This window comes from Oncorhynchus kisutch, unplaced genomic scaffold (genome assembly GCF_002021735.2).
Source record: "Oncorhynchus kisutch isolate 150728-3 unplaced genomic scaffold, Okis_V2 Okis05a-Okis16b_hom, whole genome shotgun sequence".
Lineage (NCBI taxonomy): Eukaryota > Metazoa > Chordata > Actinopteri > Salmoniformes > Salmonidae > Oncorhynchus > Oncorhynchus kisutch.
In genome coordinates, this window is record NW_022261982.1 from 3,176,542 (window position 1) to 3,198,965 (window position 22,424).

Consider the following 22,424-nt stretch of genomic DNA (forward strand, 5'->3'; position numbering starts at 1 on the left):
TGATCACACATCAGAAAACCAATCAGACAGCTGCCCCTCACTCGGGGACTACACCCACATAGTAGTGGTCTGTGCTACTTTATCATAACACCAGATGGCAGTGTGACTTGACAGGCCTTTAAGGCAAAGCATTGTAATGGCGGCCAATAGCAGGACTTGCTTAGTCACATTCCTCTCATGACATCATTGCTGCTTCTGTGGTGAATATACAGTATACTCTGTTAGCAGGTGCATGGGATGGAGATGCTTCCAGGACTCGGACTGGCTCCCCTTTCAAGCCATGCCTCAAACAATCACTACAGATTCAGTGACATAAATAGATATTTCTTAACTCCCAAATAAGTATTGGAGCATCCCCATGAATTCATTAATTTTATCATATGAAATGGATAAACAAGTCAAATGTTTTGAAAACTTGATAATTTTGTAAACAAACTAATTATAAATGATTCCTTGTGCCAATGAAGGAGTCTTTGAGTTAAAAGGTCACCTTGGTGTAGCTGTTACCTATGGTGCCTGTTACCATAGGATACAGTCAACGAAGCGTGAAACACAACAGAACCCTGCCAGGCCACAGGGACAAGGGGAGGGAGTGAGGGCGGGGAAGGCAGCGCCTTTGAATAACAAATGGCTCAAACAGCAGGGGCTATGGGGGAGGGGATCAACCATCTTAAAGTGACTAATTCCTAAATTCCTTCGTTAACGGACCCATGGTAATGCCACTAACATAGTATGTGTATTTTCTAAACATTTGTTGTGGTACAGGTTGTTCTTTAATGTTTAGGGATTAAATTAGTCCCCTTAGGAACCTTTTGTCCTACGTAAGGTGGGGCTGGTCGGTCGGATGGTCAGAGTTACACATTATCATCCTGGGTAGATGGGGAGGAGTTATTGATGTGCGGCAGGGCTTGTATGCAGTGTCTCCTCTCGAGCTGAATGATTGGCTTTCCTCTTCCCAGCCCAGAACTCCGATCGACCAAACACATTTAACCCCTTTGTTACCAACAACAAAGCTTGTTACCAAGGTGTTCGCTAATCCTATAAATACAGACGAGCCGCCACCAGGACACACAAGCAAGATTTCTGTCGCAGATCCTTAACGTCGGCCTGAAGAAACTGCAACAATGGTAAGCTTCTGAATATTATGTCTCCTGCTCCCTTCATGCAGCTCTCCCATCCTTTGTTTCTTCAATACGCCTCATGTCTCTTAAAACAGATCTGCTTCTTGTTTCATTGCCTTGATAGATCAAATATATATGGTTAGAAATAGAATTGTATTGGCAATATTGATACTGATAATGTTACTGAGCAAATTAAGAGAGACGTTTAGCTGTAACATTAGAAATGCTATTTAGTTGTTTGACCTAAATCCTCCCGAAAACCGTAACCTGAAGTTGTGAACATTTTAATATGGCTAATGGTTTCAATTGTGTCCTTTCTCTGCAGCGTGAATGTATCTCTGTCCACGTCGGCCAGGCAGGTGTCCAGATGGGCAATGCATGCTGGGAACTGTACTGCCTGGAACATGGGATCCAGCCTGATGGACAGATGCCCAGTGATAAGACAATCGGAGGGGGAGATGACTCCTTCAACACCTTCTTCAGTGAGACTGGAGCTGGTAAACACGTTCCTCGTGCAGTCTTTGTAGACCTGGAGCCAACTGTCATCGGTAAGTTGACAAACAATTTACCTACTGACATTCCAATCTCCATTATTTTTATAGGTTATTAAAGCTACAGATATTGAATGTCAATTCCCCATGTCCACAGACGAGGTCCGCACAGGTACCTACCGCCAGCTGTTCCACCCTGAGCAGCTGATCACAGGCAAGGAGGACGCTGCCAACAACTATGCCCGTGGTCACTACACCATTGGCAAGGAGATCATCGACCTGGTACTCGACCGGACGCGCAAACTGGTAAGACCCAACCTAGTCATCTTTCTAAGTGGATGTTCCGTCCATCTTTGATACAAATATATAAGGTTTGTAACGCATTCCTCCCTGTTTCTTTCAGGTAAGAATGAACTGGTAAGACTCATAGCATTTTAAAGCAAGGCCTTGTGTTGACATCAAATGTGGAAAGGCTAATAAATACTAGTGGAGTTGATCAATATCAACACTTCTATATGATATCCATAACGTTTGATATCGATGTGAGCAAGGCCTATCGTGATATCGGTTTATCCGATAGGGCCCAAGGGGTGTGGTATATAGCTAATATACCACGACTAAGAGCTGTTCATCCGCACGACGCAACGCGGAGTGCCTGGACACAGTCCTTAGCCGTGGTATATTGGCCATATATCACAAACCCCCAGGTGCTTTATTGCTATTGTAAACTGATTACCAATGTAATTAGAGCAGTAAAAATAAATGTTTTGTCATACCTCTGGTATACGGTCTGATATACTATGTCTGTCAGCCAATCAGCATTCAGGGCTCGAACCACCCAGTTTATAATTGCTGAACCTAGATTATTATGTAAAAGGGCATACATGACTATTGCTACAGACACAAAACCCGCTCACAGGTTCAACTTAGCTGGAGTGCTTCTGAGTATGCTATTTGAGAACTTTCTCTGTTGTAAAAGCTCCCACGTATAAATACGGTAATGTACACACACTTGAGGGTAAAACATTATTTTTGCGCAAAATATATATATTTTTTTTAAACAAGTGCAAAACTTCATGGAGCAGGCCACTCAAAGAGTTGGTTTGATGGTGCCCTCTGATGTCCTCCCCCCATGCTTGTGGAAACAATAGAGAACAAACGAGGAAAGCACCACCACCCCACTTGTGCCACATAATGAGGATACCTGGACCACCTATTGAGATGTGCCTTTTGTTAAAGGTGCAATATACAGAAATCGCTCTGTCATTTCCTGGTTGCAAAGATAATAGTTTGTCACATAAACTGATATTAATGTACCATCTAAACCGCCATGAAATACATGTTCAATAACCAGCTGTTTGACGCCGTTTTTCAAAACCGTAAGACGCAAAAACTAAAACTTAAGAACTGGAGGCATAGAAATAGTGCACATAGAACAGATCTACCACTTCTTAGACTTGCTTTCAATGAGGATGACAGGCAGGTAGCCCAGTGGTTAGTGTTGGACTCGTAACTGAAAGGTTGCAAGATCGAATCCCCGAGCTGACAAAGTCAAATCTGCCGTTCTGCCCCTGAACAAGGAAGTTAACCCACTGTTCCTAGGCAGTCATTGAAAATAAGAATTTGTTCTTAACTGACTTGCCTAGTTAAATACATTTTAAAATGTAATAAGTGGGGTGGAGAGGAGACTTCAACAGACTTCCCATTGTATTCAAACTGGTTGTGTAGGTTAATTAGGCCACCTGGACATTCACACCTGGCCCAATGGGCAACGAGCAAGCAGTTGTCTGAACTTCACAAAGCCGTGGAAATGTATTCCACACAGTTGCAATGTTATTCATTCAAACTAATATGATATCGGTTTGAAAAAGTTCAACTGATATGGATATTGATTTTACATATCAGTGCCCATCACTAATAAATACATTTATTACATTTCTACCTTCTGTTTCTTTCAGGCTGACCAGTGCACTGGTCTCCAGGGCTTCCTGATCTTCCACAGCTTTGGAGGCGGCACCGGTTCTGGGTTCACCTCCCTGTTGATGGAACGTCTCTCTGTCGACTATGGGAAGAAGTCCAAGCTTGAGTTTGCCATCTATCCAGCTCCCCAGGTGTCCACTGCTGTGGTGGAGCCTTACAACTCCATCCTGACTACCCACACCACCCTGGAGCACTCGGACTGTGCCTTCATGGTGGACAATGAGGCCATCTATGATATCTGCCGCAGGAACCTGGACATTGAGCGCCCCACCTACACCAACCTCAACAGGCTGATTGGTCAGATCGTCTCCTCCATCACCGCCTCCCTGCGTTTCGATGGGGCCCTCAATGTGGACCTGACAGAGTTCCAGACCAACTTGGTGCCCTACCCCCGTATCCACTTCCCTCTGGCCACCTATGCTCCAGTCATCTCTGCTGAGAAGGCCTATCACGAGATGCTATCAGTGGCTGAGATCACCAACGCCTGCTTTGAGCCAGCCAATCAGATGGTGAAATGTGACCCACGTCACGGCAAGTACATGGCCTGCTGCCTGCTCTACCGTGGTGATGTTGTGCCCAAAGATGTCAACTCTGCAATCGCCACCATCAAGACCAAGCGCACCATCCAGTTTGTAGACTGGTGTCCCACTGGCTTCAAGGTCGGTATCAACTACCAGCCACCCACAGTGGTCCCTGGAGGAGATCTGGCCAAGGTCCAGAGAGCTGTGTGTATGCTGAGCAACACCACCGCCATAGCTGAGGCCTGGGCCAGGCTTGACCACAAGTTTGACCTGATGTACGCAAAGAGAGCCTTTGTGCACTGGTATGTGGGAGAGGGCATGGAGGAGGGAGAGTTCTCAGAGGCCAGAGAAGACATGGCAGCCCTGGAGAAGGATTATGAAGAGGTGGGTACTGACAGTGTAGGGGATGAGGGGGAGGAGGAGGGAGAGGAATATTAAAAATTAGTCAACTGGTAAAGAACAACATCTGTGAAGAACAACAGGGAATGAAGAGGAGGATGCGGGGTGGAAGAGTTGAATGTTAAGATCTAATCTCAGCTTTACAACATGAATGTTGAAACTACAAGTCTATGATTGTCAGCCAGATACAGTTTTGACCAAATCGAGAATAGTAACAATTTTTAACCATCTATTTCTTTGGATATGAATCCTCTCTGTGAAAAAATTAAAGCATTCATTGTCAACGCCCAAAATATTTGTCTGTGTCATGCTTGCTCAAAACGAATTTTTCAGTAATGTCAATGCATAAATTCCACAGCTTGTGGCAAGAGGTTCTGCCTTGAGGGAAGTCAGTCATACTGTATCACACAATGATCTATTTGAGGAGGTAGTGCACCATCAACCGCCTCACACTGGTGTTAATGGTGTCCTCTGTCTTTCCTGAACTTCGGCTAAACTTCTCCATCCCGTCCTGCTTCAGCTGTGGGAGAGTGTTTGGTTAAGGCTATTGAGTACTGTAAACACACCACTTTTGGTGATACGTAGTCAGCTCACACTGAAGCCATCTAACTTTCAGGTCTCTATTTCTTATGAAACAAAGCGCCAAGCTCAGCTGACACACAGCAGTAAAACACTGACTCCTGAGAAGAAGAAGAAATGATTGGTAACTAAAGACAACCAAATGAGAGCTACAGTATCTCCTTAGATACTCATTGATGAAAAGTCAGCTGTGGCTACAGTACCTGTGGTTATACATTGCCCAACACTTGCTTACATTCAGTGTATTTAACAGCTAACAAAACCTTAGTGGTAGAACCATAATTTCCACCACACTCAAAAGTAAAACAAATACTGCTGCGGTAATGCCTTAGAGCTGTGAACTTGACAGCATGAATTGTAAAACTATACAATATTGATGGCAAGATAAATCATTTAGTTGATATATAATATGCTCTTTTATAAATATGACATATAGTTAGCCAATCCTTTGAAAGGAAAGACTGCTTCCCTGGCAAACAATGAAGACTTCTGACCACACACACACACCAGATAAACTAAGAACAAAAGCACTTGGTTTCAAAAAGAACAACTTGTGTGAAGCCAGCTGTTCACATTCTGTTATAGACAATAGGACTATAGACAGAGCTCTGAACAGACACCTGCTTTACGGAAGACCGACGCTGAGGTTTTCCCTAGGCGCCCGCTCACCTGAGGACATTTGCATTGTAAATTAATCTCTACTACTATGGTGACCATAATGATCTCCTGTAACAACAGCCTATTCAGGTCACCATGGGGAGGTATCCATTTTCTTTCCTCAGGGCAATGGGACAACATGACCTTTACAAAATGGATCCTCTTTAGTTGGAAAGAGTTTGAGCAGTAAATGTGTACAGTGTCCTCTAAGGTAAATGAGTGAAAACCATTGAAACAGGAGCACAAAATATCTTGAAACAGACTTTGTTCAGAGTGCAAAATACATTTTTAAATAGTTATTTTTCTTCATATAACTATATGAGGAGGGCAAGGCAAATAAATGTAATACATATGGGTCTTATTTCACAAATACTGGACAGGTCAAGGTTACTGTTCATCCATCCTAGACTCAAGGTAGCAATTCATATTATTGGTCTTTGTCCCTGTTTCAGTTAAGAATCAAAGATGGTATCAGCTTATCCGAGTTCTCCAGTTACTACAACAATGCACCGTTGTTGCCTAGCAATCCGGCACGGTTAAAAAGTTGCTCCATGAGCCTTTACATGACAATATAAAGGATTCCCCGGGTAGGCAACTGCTTCAGGAGAGTCCGAGAGTCTGAAACATGGTGACTGCGTTTTCTAAAATCTAACGTTTGCTTGCAATTTAAAAAGTAAAAATATTTAAAAGACAAATATTAATTTGGTAAAAGATGATGATTTTAGTAATATTTTCATGTTACGTTTGTCATTGTGAGGCAATTAACTAGAATTAACTAACTAGATCATTAAAAAAAACTCACCAGGCCATAGCAACCTTTATATGAAATAATTAAATCAAGAAATATAAACGAGTTTTCCTCAAATTAGTGTAGCAAGAGTTCAGCTGTTTCCACCACAGCTTGTTCTTAAAAAATCATTTTTCTTTAATGGCATGTGACTTGAGGGATTCCTTTCTCTCTCTCCAGGGTGAATGTATCTCTGTCCACATTGGCCAAGCTGGGGCTCAAATTGGAAAGGCATGCTGGGAGCTCTATTGCCTGGAGCATGGGATCCAGCTGGATGGACAGATGCCAAGTGGGGGGGAGATGACTCCTTCAACACCTTCTTCAGTGAGACTGGAGCCGGCAAACATGTTCCCTGTGCATTCTTTGTAGACCCGGAGCCAACTGTCATTGGTAAACAGGAGGCTTTCATTAACAGCTGATGGAATTTGACAAAAAGCATACCTCAATAGTAGTTTTATAAATGTATTGTTGTCTCCCAATAGATGAGGTCCGCACAGGTACCTACCGCCAGCTGTTCCATCCTGAGCAGCTGATCAAAGGCAAGGAGGACGCTGCCAACAACTATGCCCGTGGTCACTACACCACTGGTAAGGAGATCATCGAACTGGTACTCGATAGGACTCGCAAACTGGTAAGACCCAACCTAGTCATCTTTCTAGGTGGATGTACCTTCTATCTTTGATAAAGAAATATATGGTTTGTGACACATTCTTCCGTGGTTCTTTCAGGCTGACCAAGGCACTGGGCTCCAGGGCTTCCTGATCTTCCACAGGAGGCACCGGCTCTGGGTTCACCTCCCTGCTGATGGAACGTCTCTCTGTCGACTATGGGAAGAAGTCCAAGCTTGAGTTTGCCATCTATCCAGCTCCAAGTTTCTACTGCTGTGGTGGAGCCTTACAACTCCATTCTGACCACCCACACCACCCTGGAGCACTCGGACTGTGCCTTCATGGTAGACAATGAGGCCATCTATGAAATCTGCTGGGTTTTTCACGCTCAACAGTTTCCCGTGTGTATCAAGAATGGTCCACCACCCAAAGGACATTCAGCCAACTTAACACAACTGTGGGAAGCATTGGAGTCAAAATGGGCCAGCATCCCTGTGGAACACTTTAGACACCTTGTAGAGTCCATACCCTGAATAACCGAGGCTGTTCTGAGGGCAAAATGGGGTGCAACACAATATTAGGAAGGTGTTCCTAATGTTTTGTACAATCAGTGGATGTGATTGAGTTGAAATGTAACGAGGCTCGTCTTCCAAATGTTTAGTTGGGGCCAAAAACAAATAGCTAATTCCACAGCAGTTCAGTCTTTGTAAAAGCTGACCTACAATTGTGTTTTCTACAAAACTAGGATAACAGGGTACTTAAAAAGCTGCCATCTCCAATATTTACTATCATTTAAATTAATGATATAGGCCTACACATCGATTCTTAAGAAAGTGTAACCAATATAACTTATAAATGCCCCTTGAGCATGAATGAAAAAATACATTTAGTATTGTGACAAATATTTCTTACTTTAAAAAGATTACTTTCGGTTTAGGTTACTTCTCTGATCTTTTGTTCCCAGTAGCAGGTATTATATGCAAAGTTGCAAGCCCCTCCCCTGTGCTTTGAGTAGTTTCTTTCCCTTCCAGTAGAGCCAACTTCCATTCCCTGTTCTCTACATTAAATATTATATGAGTGATAGTGATTATGAAAGATATTACCCACGATGTAACATATGCTTGTCAACCTTTAATTACCCGAGGAGCATTCCTTTGGGTTATAGAGTGTGGACTGTGGACTGTGGACTGTGGAGTGTGGACTGTGGAGTGTGGACTGTGGACTGTGGAGTGTGGACTGTGGACTGTGCATTGAAAGCAGAACTACAGCTCCGACTCTGTCCCTGAGAGAGATTAGCAGCTTGCCGAGGGGCCGCCCCTTTTTTTTGTGCTAACAGTCGCTCCCGCCAAGACAAAATAATACAGCTTCCTGCATCGCCCTTCCACCAGACATATAAAACCCCCACCGTGGCCCCCTCCCCCATTACAGCCTTCATTCTCCGAATCCTCAACGTCGGCCGAAGGAAAGAAATCTGTCAAAATGGTGAGTGCTGAGTACTGCAGTTGATTCTGAAAAAAATAAATAACTACATTTTAGACAAACAGTGAGAGAAATAAATATGTCCTTGGATTGAACATTTGTACATTTTCGGTCAAATATATAGGGGTATATTTATTTCTAGTTTGTTAGTGTTTGATAACTATACACTATCATTGGCTAATGTTACAGGTTTTTTTTATCTTATAGATAGCATTAAAAGCCACGCTGCCGTTGTTGGATAGGCTGTGGGTTTGGGTGCAGTGGAGACGGACTCAGCACTGTGACGAAGGGGACTCAGAGCATGTGGGGCTGACGCCAGAGAACTGGCACAGTTTCCTCCACCAGCGGGAGGAAAGCACATTACAGTCAGAAGCACTTGCCTCAATTTGATGTAGAAATGAATGAATTTCAAGAACAATTATTCCATTTGTTTGGGTGGAAGGGTATTTACAAAATTGTTTACTTGACCATTTGTTTTGGCTAAATGCTATTTTTTGTTGTACTTTCATTCTTGAGTAATATCAGGGGAGGGAATATTTGTATCTGGGTTGAGCAGTTATAAAGAGAAGAAAAGTTTGAGCATGTTCAATCAGATATCCTGTCTGTGCGTTACACAAAGCAGCGCGCTTTGGCACTGAGGGCAGAGTGGGGAGTGGCCTGCCGGGCTATGGATTTTTCCTCTGTAGCACTGGGAGTTCATAACTGCACTGCTGGTTTCATTGGAGAACGACTGCCCCCTCTCATTGAAGACAGGGTTAGTTCAAGACCGACCGCAGCACTACAGGCATTGTTAGCAGAAAGCAGGATCCACCCATTATAATGAATGGAACAAATTGCAATCACCCTGGTCAATCTTCCTGTAAATAAATATTTATTGGGAAGACAATCACGGTACCAATAATTGTTCTTCACACAGCTCAGTCTCTGTGGGGCTGCAGTAATAACCCGCATATGACTCAGCATTCAGCTGCCAAAAGCTTCACAGCCTGCGGAGGAGCAACCCCACCCTTTAGCCAGCTGTCATTGGGGTAATATAAGATTTAAAGCTGGAACAGGTGTTAAGACACAGTAAAATGACTACTCTCACTATTGACTCATAATAATTTGTATCCTAACAACAGGACTACTGATTTACAGTTGGTAAGGATGGTGCTTGTTGCCAAGCAGCAATGACATTGAATCCCTGGCCTATGATCGATTCAGATATCTAGACTGGGACAGTGAGAGAGAGTATCATTGGAAACTGTGGGCTATATGCATGTGACCAGTCTGCAGCCAGGAATCTAAAACGGAAAACAAAGGAAAGGACCAGAAATAGAAGGTCATACCTTCATCATGAATATGATTCACAGATGTCAGGGCTGATTTCATTGGATGGATCATTTTCAGATTTTCTTCCACAGCCAGTTCCATGAATAACACTTGCACTTATTCATCCAACGGAGCTCTTCAGAGTTTGTGGAGGTGCAAGCGGTTTCTTGGCCACAAACCGTTTGGCCTGTACCTAGAGCCATTAATGTATTGTAGTGTCAACATTTTTTCATTTGTGTTTGATTGAATAACAGATAGGATATCCATGAGCATTCATCAGTTGAGGGAGGACGTTTTCTTGACGTTGAGCTTCATGAAGGCCATAAGTTGACACCTCTGTTTCTCTGCAGCGTGAGTGTATTTCTATGCATGTCGGCCAGGCCGGAGCCCAGATGGGCAATGCATGCTGGGAATTGTACTGCCTGGAACATGGGATCCAGCCTGATGGACAGATGCCCAGTGATAAGACAATCGGAGGGGGAGATGACTCATTCAACACCTTCTTCAGTGAGACTGGAGCTGGTAAACACGTTCCTCGTGCAGTCTTTGTAGACCTGGAGCCAACCGTCATCGGTAAGTTGACAAACAATTTGCCTACTGACATTCCAATCTCCATTATTTTTATAGGTTATTAAAGCTACAGATATTAAATGTAAATTCCCCATGTCCACAGATGAGGTCCGCACAGGTACCTACCGCCAGCTGTTCCACCCTGAGCAGCTGATCACAGGCAAGGAGGACGCTGCCAACAACTATGCCCGTGGTCACTACACCATTGGCAAGGAGATCATCGACCTGGTACTCGATAGGACTCGCAAACTGGTAAGATCCATTTCATTGCTAGGCCTTGTGATGACCTTGTACTGAAACCAAAAGGTATACATTTCAATGAAGGGTAATAATTACATTTTCTTTCCTTTGTTTCTTTCAGGCTGACCAGTGCACTGGGCTCCAGGGCTTCCTGATCTTCCACAGCTTTGGAGGAGGCACCGGCTCTGGGTTCACCTCCCTGCTGATGGAACGTCTCTCTGTCGACTATGGGAAGAAGTCCAAGCTTGAATTTGCTGTTTACCCTGCTCCCCAAGTTTCTACTGCTGTGGTAGAGCCTTACAACTCCATCCTGACCACCCACACCACCCTGGAGCACTCGGACTGTGCCTTCATGGTGGACAATGAGGCCATCTATGATATCTGCCGCAGGAACCTGGACATTGAGCGCCCCACCTACACCAACCTCAACAGGCTGATTGGGCAGATCGTCTCCTCCATCACCGCCTCCCTGCGTTTTGATGGAGCTCTCAATGTGGACCTGACAGAGTTCCAGACCAACTTGGTGCCTTACCCTCGTATCCACTTCCCTCTGGCAACCTATGCTCCAGTCATCTCTGCTGAGAAGGCCTACCATGAGCAGCTGTCTGTTGCTGACATCACCAACGCCTGCTTTGAGCCAGCCAATCAGATGGTGAAATGTGACCCACGTCACGGCAAGTACATGGCCTGCTGCCTGCTCTACCGTGGTGACGTTGTGCCCAAAGATGTCAACTCTGCCATCGCCACCATCAAGACCAAGCGCACCATCCAGTTTGTAGACTGGTGTCCCACTGGCTTCAAGGTCGGTATCAACTACCAGCCACCCACAGTGGTCCCTGGAGGAGATCTGGCCAAGGTCCAGAGAGCTGTGTGTATGCTGAGCAACACCACCGCCATCGCTGAGGCCTGGGCCAGGCTTGACCACAAGTTTGACCTGATGTACGCCAAGAGAGCCTTTGTGCACTGGTATGTGGGAGAGGGCATGGAGGAGGGAGAGTTCTCAGAGGCCAGAGAAGACATGGCAGCCCTGGAGAAGGATTATGAAGAGGTGGGTACTGACAGCATCGGAGAAGAGGATGAAGAAGGAGAGGAGTACTAAAGGGTGTAACTCCTGATCTGCTGATGTTCCATTAATATAGTCTACCAGTCCCGGATAGTGCAAGTAGTAAGAAAACAACAAAAAGGGTTTAACGGACTAATATTGGAAATCATTCCATAGAGTAAGCACATTCCACCCAGCTACAAGAAGAACCTTCCTGCCTCACATCAGCCATTTTGAATAAAATATGAAAGAAAAAAAGCATTTTGTGTTTACTGGTTGAAACCTCTTGGTATGTCGACATGAAGTAGCAGATATATCTGACGCGATGATCACACCGACAGCGTAATTTTGCAAAATAATATGCAGCATCATCTGGATGTGTGCAACAAAAGTTCAACATTCCCCTTCTGCTACCATTTCTGTCAATCAGTCTATGTATACAGTTTGAAGCATATGTTCAATAAATCCAATGTATGCACCACACCGAACACACTGCAACTGCCTCTGCAACGCAATGCTGCAAGGCAAACACTGCAGGTCGCCTAGTGGTTAGAGTGTTGGGCCAGTAACCCAAAGGTTGCTAGATCAATCCCTGAGCTGACAAGGTAAAAATCTGTTGTTCTGGCCCTGAACAAGGCAGTTAACCCACTGTTCCTAGGCTGTCATTGTAAATAAGAATTTGTTCTTAACTGACTTGCCTAGTGAAATAAAATTTAAATAAATACATTGAAAATGAATGTACTTCTGATGTACCAAAAACTGCAATGACGCTGTCGGCGTGATGTGCCAAGCTGAGAAAAAGATTCAGCATACAACTGTAGGACATTTTAAAGTGAGACGTTTCTAAAGTTGGTGGTAGGCCAAGCTATATGGAGCTGCCAAACGTACAAGTCAGACATTTAGAGAGGTTTACTAAACCAGATTTGATCAAACATTAACCCTCTGGCTCTCTGCAATCTCTCCAGATGTTTTCTGACCATACAACCTTATGCTACTGCATGCTATAGTACAGATCCTGTACAACAAAATGCACTCAAGTTATAATACTGTACTCTTGAAATTTATGGAATTCACTTTCATTAGTAAACAATCTCCACTTTGAAAAACAACCCAATCCTCTTACTGAGCTCATCACTGCCTTGCTAGCAATGAAGAGATTAAACATGCATTAGGGCCTAAATGTTAACAGCCTTTCCCTTCTATGGGTGATTGAAGTGATGGTGATCCTGCATCCTGTTGTTAAATCCCACTTTGTTAGACCCTGAAAATATTGCTGTCTACCAAACCCAGTATCAATAAGAGGACTTAAATTGTAGGCATATCAGAGAAAACAATAACTCATTGTTTTTACGGATTCTGTGATTATCTACCTTATGACATACACTCTACACATTTTCTAATAGTGCTTTCATGACAACTGGGAACTCTGACATCCGACTTCAGGGCGTTCAAAACAACTGGGAACGAGGGAAAAAACGAGGTCCGACTGGGGAAAATCGAACTTGGGTACTCTTTCTGGAGCGCCGACTTTCCGACCTAAATATAACTGACGTCAAGATTTGACCTCGTATTTTTCCAGAGTTCCCAGTTGTTCTGAACGTGGCATTGGGAACTCGGGACAAAAACAGAGCTCAAATCATGACGTCAGTGATCTTCAGGACGGAGTTCTAGAAAGATGCCCGTTTTGGAATTATGAGTTGGATGACCGATCAAAACCGTTTTCCGAGCCGGAGCTAGTTTCCCCACCTCTTGCTATCAGATTATAGTCGAACGTAAACTAGACTGGCCAATAAAATAGTGAGTAAAAAGAGTACACATTTTCGCTAATTCTTTCTGTATGAAGGGGATGATATGCCTTAAGTTAGCTAAAAGAGCTAGCTAACAGCATTGGCGTGGCCTCTCTGGCGCGCGATATGCCTTCACGGCTGGCCGTGAATCAAAAGGACTTCGTGGTTGAAAGTACATTTATATTACTATAACGTTGAATGTTCATAACACTTGGATTGGATGATTTTGTCAGCATATTGGGATGAAACCTTACCTCACACTAGCTCTCGTTGGCAGTAGGAGACGTCAGTCTGTTTGCGTGGCAAATACGACACGTGCATGTTTGAAAACTAATTTGACCCCTTGAACGATTGTGATTGGTAGGATTTGAAAAAAATGAAAACCTGCACAATAAATAAACATTGTAAAAAAAAATCTGAGAAAACAGCACTCAGTCTATTAAGCATTTGCAACACACACATCAACGTTTATTAGTTACCACACAAAGTTACAAAATAGGCATTTTTCATATTTTAACATTTTTTGTTTATTTTTTTCTGGTTTGCTTGAGGTAAACAACAATAATTGAACAAATCATTTACAACAATCTATATGGCACAGGAAGAGAAGAGGGAAGTATGGGTTAGTCATTTTACCTAGAGAGTTAGTAAAACACGAGAACATGGAATGTGAATGAGCAGGGTTTGAGATTTTGGTAAATTGTAAACAAATACGCTCTGAGGAGCAGGGAGAATCGGAGAGTGACAGCTGGCAAGCCTTCGACTCACATCCATCCTCATTCACCAACCACAGCCGAAACCTTTGTGATGACACTCTGAAAAGGACATAGTTCTTTGATGTAAAACGTTAAAATATATGATTTCTATCTACCTATGAGAGAACAATAAGCCATCTCAGCTCACCCCAATAACCTGGAAACTGTTCACGAGGGAACTCTGTCAGAGGACACGTATAGAAGCTGACAGAAACACCCTCTTCCTCATCACCACGACAGAGAATAGCAAGAAATCAAAGGCATCATTCAAACAGGAGAGAAAGCACAAAGAACAGCTTGGTCATTCTACACCATATTGTAGAGACAAGGTGAGGTAAGACACAGTTGATGATTGCAGATATAATTCCATGGCGCAAGGGAAGGATCATTGAGTGGGGGAGGGTCTGTGGTACAGGCAGGTCTGGATCGAGTTGGTTTCACTGGGGCAGGGCTTTCAGGATGGCATTCACCTCCTCCGCCACAGCGGTCAGGGCAAACTCAAACTGCTCCTGTAGGGAAAATGATCATTATGTGATTTAAATTGAACAGTGAATAGATGGGTTATAATCCAATTGTGGCTGTACGTTATGGTCTGATGACGCAATGCATGTCATGTTTGGGAATTTATCCACCATAGATGATATACTGTACATACACATGGTTGTATTTATGACAGTACCTTGGTGCGCACCATCCCTGGTCTCTGGTCACGGACGTGTTCCAGGGTAGCAGCAATGTCAATCTCCTTCACTCCTGAAATAAAACTTCAATTTTAAGCCAAAAATGCATGCAGAAAACACTCCTATACCAAGATCACACATACATTTACATACACGGAAATGCACAGTCTAATATGCTTACCCTTGGCCATGCGGTTCAGAACCATGTCAATCAGGATGTAGGTGCCAGTCCGGCCTGTACCATCACTGTGTAGGAAAACATGAACATCTTAACATTAATAGACCAAACCACTCACTGAACAATAAACAAATCAACTTACAACTGTTGTTTGCTGAGGAGGCTGGTGGGAGGAGCTATAGGAAGACGGGCTCATTGTATTGGCTGGAATGGAATCAATGGAACGGAGTTAAACACGTTGTTTCCATGTGTTTGGTACCATTCCATTGATTCCATTCTAGCCATTACAATGAGCAGTCTTCCTATAGCTCCTCCCACCAGCCCCCTCTGGTTGTTTGTTTCCTGCTGTGTTTTGTGTATGTAATGTGCAAGCTGTGCTAAGAATTCTCTCTTGTTGGACAATAAACGTCAATCTATATAGCATGCATTATTTAGTCATAACACCACCACAGATAATAGAGTGCATTCAGAGAGGAAGAGGCGAAGTGAGAGGGATAACTCGGCCCAAAATCTCTGTTCCCCAGCAGGTGGCTTTCTTTCCGCACACCAAGCAATGAGTTTTTGTATGGTGGTCAATGAATGTCGAATTTGGTTAACAAAAAATGTAATGGTTTATTTGTTACGTGAGGTTTATTTGATCGAATATAAGTTTTGTAATTCTTAGGTTGTTGCGCGTGTATAAGTAGAACACCATCCAGGCAACTTTATATCGAAGTTGTGCTATGCGGGATCTTTAACCGTTTTACAATTCAACGGGATAGGGACGTCTCAAGGATCCTAGGCTAGCAAATACCATTGCGGTTGTTCACACGCGTATCTGCCCTCTCATTAGCTAGAATGACATTTTTACATGTTAGTCATTTAGCAGACACTATTATCCAGAGCGATATACAGCAGTGAGTGCATACTTTTTTTTGTAACTCTGGTGTTGCAAGCGCCACACTCTACCAACTGAGCCACACGGGTCACCTGTCTTGCCTCGTCCCGACTGTCTTCCATTTTTACATTTATTTTCATTGTTAGGGCGGCCAATGAAGCATCTGGGTCAATATAGTGGAACATCAGTGCTACATTTACACTCTCCCCGACAACACCTGAACCAAGCAGCATCTGAAAGAGAATCGCGAGGTTCTGCCACCATGTGGACAAAAGTGGTATTGCAAACGTTGGTTTACCTGCAGTGTACAATGATCGGACAAGATCTGCCTCTGTAGCACTTATTCACCTTTCTGTGGAGCAGCAGGGAGAGAGGGAGATCAAATATAAGTGAATACTGAATGAATAGTGAACACTGATGGAGAACATATATATTGATCATGCTTGACAATGGCAAGTCATACAAACGTCAGATAAGCTAAAATGAGGACAACAACACAAATCCTAGCTCGATTGCAGCCGTGTCCTAATTAATAAAAATGTTTAAGTCGCATTCCAGGCCGTTTACATTGCAGATGTTGCATTGCATCAACCAATGGTTGCGTGCCACGTCATCTGACTGTGCAGTTGGGCATCAGACTGCGTAATCACACGATGTGGCTCGCTGATCTTTTTTAAAGACCTATGCAAGCATTAGGAGATCTGGCAGCAATATAGTCGCACTGGAACGCAGCGGTTCTAAACAAGCAGTCAGTGTGTTTTCAATATGGAGGAAAACAGCCCTGTTTTGAAGCTCCACTCCAGTTGAACAATCATTATAGGATGAAAATAACTTGTAGATAAAGAGGAGCGTTCGCAGCATAGTGATGAGGAGGAGAGTCAAAAGGGTGAGAGAAATGTAGACAGAGAGAGTATAAAACAGGGAGAGAGACGAGGGAGCAAAGGGGTTAGGCGATGGACCTCCTGCTGCAGCCACACCTGTCCATGATCATTTTTGTGACTATGCAACTGGACCCAGACTACTAGCTGCAAATCACAAAGATGACACGGACAGATATGTAAAATATCAAGAGCCCGCTGACCTCCATCGCAAGATAGATGTGTGAGAGCAAAGAAGAGGAGGGACAGAGGGAGAGATGTGAGGAGGGATTGAAAGAGAAAGGCTAATTAAGTAGAGACAACACACAGAGAGAGACAGAGCGAGACAGACAGAGTGTAAAAGGAAAGAGAGCAGGATGGATGAGTGAAATGACATATGTTGTATATGTTTTGGTCATCCCATCATCTAGTAGGGATCAGATTAAACATTAAACTGACACTGTTGACGAGTGACAAAGGAATGAGACCAAACGAGATAGGAGCATAACCATAGGATGTATCATATAATAAAACCCCTTCCAAACCTCAAAATGTCAAACATTCTGTTGTCCTGTAAATCTGGGTTGTGTTCATTATAGCATGCAATGTTTTTAAAGTGTTCTTCAAACGGAAAATGAAAATGAGCAGTAGTCACTCCCTGTTTCAGTCCATTTCCCCCCCCCCCATTTCGTGCCTAGTAAACACAACCCTGCTTCAATGTCCATGCGGTACCTGCGGAAGTCCAGTAGGGTGCGTGTGGAGGTGGGGATGCCCTGGGCAGGCCAGCTGAGGAAGTGGAACTGGGTGAGTGTGCGGGTCTCCTGGGTCTGGACGTTCTTCAGGTAGAAACTACGAACCAGGAAGTCATTGCACCAGATGTGCTCCGAAACCAGGTTCACCTGATGGACACACAGACCATTGTTACAGATCAGGACAGACAGACACACACACACACACCAAGTCAGACACACACACCTCATAGATGTGGTAGAGGGAGGATCCCTCGTCAGGCCAGTAGCGATCACACTGTTTCTCTCCGTCCTCAACCAGGGCTGTCATCATCACTATCACCGTGCAGCCATTCTCCCAAACCATCTATAGAGGAACACCATCACACACACTAGAACATGTCAACATAGAGCTTGGAGACCAATAACATCATAATGTCATCTTCTTTCATCATCACATTGACATGTGTTTTGAGTGTTGATTTATGTGAACAAATGTTTGTACACATTATATGGTTCAAGTTAGGGTACATTCTTAAAACATTTAGATTAAAGCAGCAGCAACAAATTGGCATGTCCCTAAAGGGACAATAAAGTTTTGCATTTGAATTGTATTCATATTACACACATATGAACACTCATCTGGAGTGACTGACCTGCCAGAAGTCGGCGATGGTGTGAGACAGGGGTCCTTGGGTGGCGATGTACGTTGGCATCCGGGGGTCATGCTCAATCTAGGGGTCACAGAGGGGAAAGGTCATCATGGGTCACCTCCTGGCATCCACAATAGAGGACACTATGGACACTGGTGGTCGCCGTGGCAACGGCTCCATTCACTGACCAGTGGCATTTACGGGGCGGGTGAGTGGATCTTCTTCCCAAATGGCACCCTATTCCCTATATAGTGCACTTCTTTTGAGCAGGGCACATAGCACTCTGGTCATAAGTAGTGCACTGGGTAGGGGACAGAGTACCATTTGGGGAGCATCAGGGGAGAGATTCCACAACTAGTGTTCCAGTTTGATCAATAGAGTGTTGGTGTCGGAGACGGCTACAGGGCCATAGGTGGGACCAGCGCCATATTCAAAAAGAGTATCAGAGTAGGAGTCCTGATATAGGATCAGTCTTTTAGATCATAATGACAGATCATATGGATTCTAGATCAGCACTTCTGCCCCGAGGCCCTTTTCTAATACAGATCAGAGTGATATATAGAGAAGGTTTTGTGTGGGGATCTATCCCCATGAGCACAAGATGTTGAAAATACATATTTTTGGTTGCAAAGAGGTTAAAAAGATGTCTTTCAACCAATTTTGTTCACTGGTATGGATCTGAGTTAACCTAGACAGGTACTGCTGGTGACAGCGGGGATCAAGATGACTTCTTACTATGGTGCTGGCGTTGATGTAGTCGGTCCTGGAGGGGTTGTTCTCCGCCTTCATCTTCACCCTGGAGTGATCATCTGCAGAGCAAAGACACAAAACAAAAACCTAGAATCACGGAGGCCGCCTGGATGGTTTAACCTAGAATCACGGAGGCCAGGCCACCTGGGTGGTTTAACCTAGAATCACGGAGGCCAGGCCACCTGAGTGGTTTAACCTAGAATCACGGAGGCCAGGCCACCTGGGTGGTTTAACCTAGAATCACGGATGCCAGGCCACCTGGGTGGTTTAACCTAGAATCACGGATGCCAGGCCACCTGGGTGGTTTAACCTAGAATCATGGAGGCCAGGCCACCTGGGTGGTTTAACCTAGAATCATGGAGGCCAGGCCACCTGGGTGGTTTAACCTAGAATCATGGAGGCCAGGCCACCTGGGTGGTTTAACCTAGAATCATGGAGGCCAGGCCACCTGGGTGGTCTAGCTGGTGGTGCCGGCGGTCACCCTCAGCATACAGTCTGTGTGGGTTTAATCTGACCCACTGTCATTTTGACTAGATCTCCCCCTAACTTTCCTGTCCGTCCACTCTCCTAGCCTGGTCTCAGATCAGTTGACATTACATGTTTGGTGAGAGATTGACAAGGAGCAAAACAGCCCAAACAGCCCTGGGACCCAGGCTATCACTTTCTGTTCAACAAAAATCACCCAAGAAAATACAAAGGGAAAATAAATGAAGGAGGAGATGTGGAAGAAAGGAGGGAAGAAGAAAGAGGAGGATGAGGGGACGAAGAAGAACTTACAGGGCACAGAGTCAGGGCAGCGGTTCTTCTTCAGGTTGGTGTCACTCTGCGCCACAGACATGGTGCTGGGTTCAGCCTGGTAGGAACACAGGGCCTCCCACTCCTTCAGCAGACGGTCCTTGTTCTTCAGGTGGTCCTCCATGTAAGCCTGTGAGTTAGGAGGACAGAGGAGGTTCTCAGTACTAGGGTGACTCTTACTTAGATAATACACTACACTCTTCCTCTGTCAATGCCTTCAACTGGATGAATCTGTCTTCTAGAGTCTGATGGTTAATGTGTATTTAACTGTCAGTACCAGAACTGGATTCAAATAGTATTTGTTTTATTTCAAATATTTTTGGGGTTTGATTGAGCCTGCCTGCAGTGCCAGGTGGGTAAGATTTGCACTTTTGGGACTAGTCCATTGGTTCCACTGCGGAATGAAGTTAGGCAAGTTCGATCAAGCGCAGCAAAAGTATTTGATGGAAAACAAATACTATTTGAACCCAGGTCTGGTACTGACAATTAAATACACATTAACCATCAGACTCTAGAAGACAGATTCATCCAGTTGAAGACATTGACAGAGGAAGAGTGTAGTGTATTATATAAGTAAGAGTCACCCTAGTACTGAGAACCTCCTCTGTACTCATAACTCAGATCTGAGGCAGAGTAGGAATAAATGAATGAATGAATGAATGAATGCATAGAGTAAATGTTCAGAGTGACACTGACCAGGATCATATGACCGGTGGAGATGTCCATGTTGGTCTGTGCTGGTTCCTCGCACCAGGAAGAGGTGCTGCTGTGGGAGCTCGGGCTGGGCTGGGGCGCGTCGCTGGGCTGGGGCGCATCACTGAACTGGGACGACACACTGCTCACCCTGGACGTGTCCGTACCTCCTCCACCACCACCACCACCACCGCCACCTCCTCCTCCACCACCTCCTCCTCCACCACCACCTCCACTAGCACCCCCCGCAGCTCCTGCCCCCTCCTGACGCTCAAAGAGTCCCCTGGATCCCATGTGCTGACGACACAGGTCCTGACAGAAGGAGAAGGGGACCATGACAGTCAATGGGTTTTCTACGGACACAATGTATTACTAAATCAGGGATCAATGTCCCGCGATACAGTCACACTGGTAGTCCTGGGAAGTTGGGGTCTGCAGCATGCACAGGTCTCTTTCAATACGTCTCATGTCTCAGACTAGTGAATCCTTGTGCAGGTTGAAAACTGAAGAGTGAATGTGTTCATGTTGGACTGTTTGTGAGTTGTCTTTTTAGAGAGTATTCCACTGTTGACATTGGTGAAGAGAGGGCGACATAAGAAGCCTAAGATATAGTGGCTGGACAAACCCATGTAAGATAAATACTTTATTCATCACCGAGGGGAAATTGGTTTGTCAATCATATCTCATCGAGCAATGTGCTGTATGTCCATCATCTACAGTACTCCCACTTGACTTGGTCCTGCATGGCTGTGAGGTGTCAGTTGATGGCTGGGCCTACTTACCTATGTGTGTGTGTCTGTGTGTGTGTGTGTGTGTGCACCTACCTGGTACTCCTGGTGTGTAACGCTGCCTCCCTCTGGGCCCAGGCCTAGCTTCTCAGACGCCAGGCGGTTGGTGTGGCGACGCAGGCAGACGATGGTCATTGTCGCCATCAGGATCCCGCCAACACAGGCCACGCCCACCATGGTCATGAACACCCAACGGGAGCCATCTCGGACCCGGGTGGCCTGAGGTAAGCCCCGCCCATCAGTTCTCTGTCGAGAGGGGAGGTGACAGAGAGAGAGGGAAGGAAAACAAAATTGTTAGCTGAATATCTCACTGATGAGCCAATAAAATAGCTTTTGAAAGAGTGTTTATTCTTTAGTGGAAGGATGAGACTCTGGTTCTTTAGAGCCCCACTAATGTCCTGCAACAGAATAATTGATCAAAGTTATTATTATTGAGGAAGTACCTGGGTGGTGTTCATTAGGGTGAAAATGTTTTGAAACAGAGTGAAAAGTCCAATCAGAACAGAGATATTCACGTTGCGAAAAAAAATTCTACATTGTACCCCACTGAATGCAACACAAGTACTGTTGCAGCCTGACCCCCAATCATTTGTTCTCTTTCATCTCTCCTTTTCCTCCCTGGTTGCCTCTCCTGCCCTCCTGACCTCTCTTTCCTCTTCAGAGGCCCCAGGAATGTGCTGAAGGATTTGGAGGTTGGGGGATGGAGCTATAGTCTGAGACATTGGGGTGGGGAGTGCTATAGTCTGACATGGGGGATTGGGGTGGGGTGGGGGGGTGGAGCTATAGTCAGAAATTGGGGTAGGGGGTGAAGGTATAGTCTGAGACATTGGGGTGAAAGGTGGAGCTATAGTCTGAGATATTTGGGGGGGTAGTCTAAAGGGGCCCAAAGATGAGAGATGGAGAGAAAAGGGGGGAAGGGGAAGAAAACAGAAAGAGGGAAGAGCTGAATGACCGGTTTCTGGGGACGACTATTAAGATCTGGACATGAGGTGAATTTACCTAACTGACATCAGGGGATGTAGGGGTGAGGGGTGGGTGTAGGAGAGGAGAGACGGAGGAAGGGGGCGATTGGTTTAGGAGGGAGGGATGGATGGGTAT

The 22,424-nt window shown here is 44.8% G+C and overlaps 2 protein-coding genes across 9 annotated transcripts in view; one reads left to right on the top strand and one right to left on the bottom strand.

The window, feature by feature from the left end:
* Nucleotides 1–594: 594 nt before the first annotated feature.
* On the top strand, nt 595–12,268 carry LOC109885347 (tubulin alpha chain-like). 5 transcript variants are annotated; one of them, XM_031813348.1, is made up of 5 exons: nt 890–1,127; nt 1,447–1,669; nt 1,770–1,918; nt 3,571–4,497; nt 11,792–12,268. In XM_031813348.1, exons 1-5 carry the CDS (start codon nt 1,125–1,127, stop codon nt 11,840–11,842), a joined length of 1,353 nt encoding a protein of 450 aa, XP_031669208.1. In that variant the 5' UTR covers nt 890–1,124; the 3' UTR covers nt 11,843–12,268. The 5 variants fall into 5 exon arrangements, with proteins under 5 accessions (XP_020332787.2, XP_031669208.1, XP_031669207.1 ...); XM_031813345.1 differs by lacking the exons at nt 890–1,127; nt 1,447–1,669; nt 1,770–1,918; nt 3,571–4,497 and adding exons at nt 8,505–8,625; nt 8,830–9,376; nt 10,284–10,506; nt 10,607–10,755 and having other exon boundaries at nt 10,865–12,268; XM_031813346.1 differs by lacking the exons at nt 890–1,127; nt 1,447–1,669; nt 1,770–1,918; nt 3,571–4,497 and adding exons at nt 8,505–8,625; nt 8,830–9,065; nt 10,284–10,506; nt 10,607–10,755 and having other exon boundaries at nt 10,865–12,035.
* A 1,750-nt stretch (nt 12,269–14,018) lies between these two features.
* The window catches only part of LOC109885346 (receptor-type tyrosine-protein phosphatase-like N), a 38,699-nt gene continuing 30,293 nt past the window's right edge, over nt 14,019–22,424 (bottom strand). For all 4 annotated transcript variants that reach the window (XM_031813599.1, XM_031813600.1, XM_031813601.1 and 1 more), the window contains 11 exons: nt 21,363–21,572; nt 20,542–20,850; nt 19,828–19,975; nt 19,036–19,109; nt 18,304–18,381; nt 17,895–18,014; nt 17,652–17,818; nt 16,361–16,414; nt 15,189–15,253; nt 15,007–15,080; nt 14,019–14,836 (listed from right to left, as the gene is read on the bottom strand). In XM_031813599.1, the coding sequence (XP_031669459.1) occupies nt 14,765–14,836; nt 15,007–15,080; nt 15,189–15,253; nt 16,361–16,414; nt 17,652–17,818; nt 17,895–18,014; nt 18,304–18,381; nt 19,036–19,109; nt 19,828–19,975; nt 20,542–20,850; nt 21,363–21,572 (1,371 nt within the window). In that variant the 3' untranslated portion in view covers nt 14,019–14,764. The remainder of the gene's footprint in view (nt 14,837–15,006; nt 15,081–15,188; nt 15,254–16,360; nt 16,415–17,651; nt 17,819–17,894; nt 18,015–18,303; nt 18,382–19,035; nt 19,110–19,827; nt 19,976–20,541; nt 20,851–21,362; nt 21,573–22,424) is intronic.

Coding starts and splice junctions, on each gene's coding strand:
- LOC109885347 (XM_031813345.1), top strand. CDS start 9,290: ATGGATTTTTCCTCTGTAGCACTGGGAGTTCATAACTGCACTGCTGGT. Junction 10,507..10,606: donor CCTGGAGCCAACCGTCATCG/GTAAGTTGACAA, acceptor CCATGTCCACAG/ATGAGGTCCGCACAGGTACC. Junction 10,756..10,864: donor TCGATAGGACTCGCAAACTG/GTAAGATCCATT, acceptor TGTTTCTTTCAG/GCTGACCAGTGCACTGGGCT.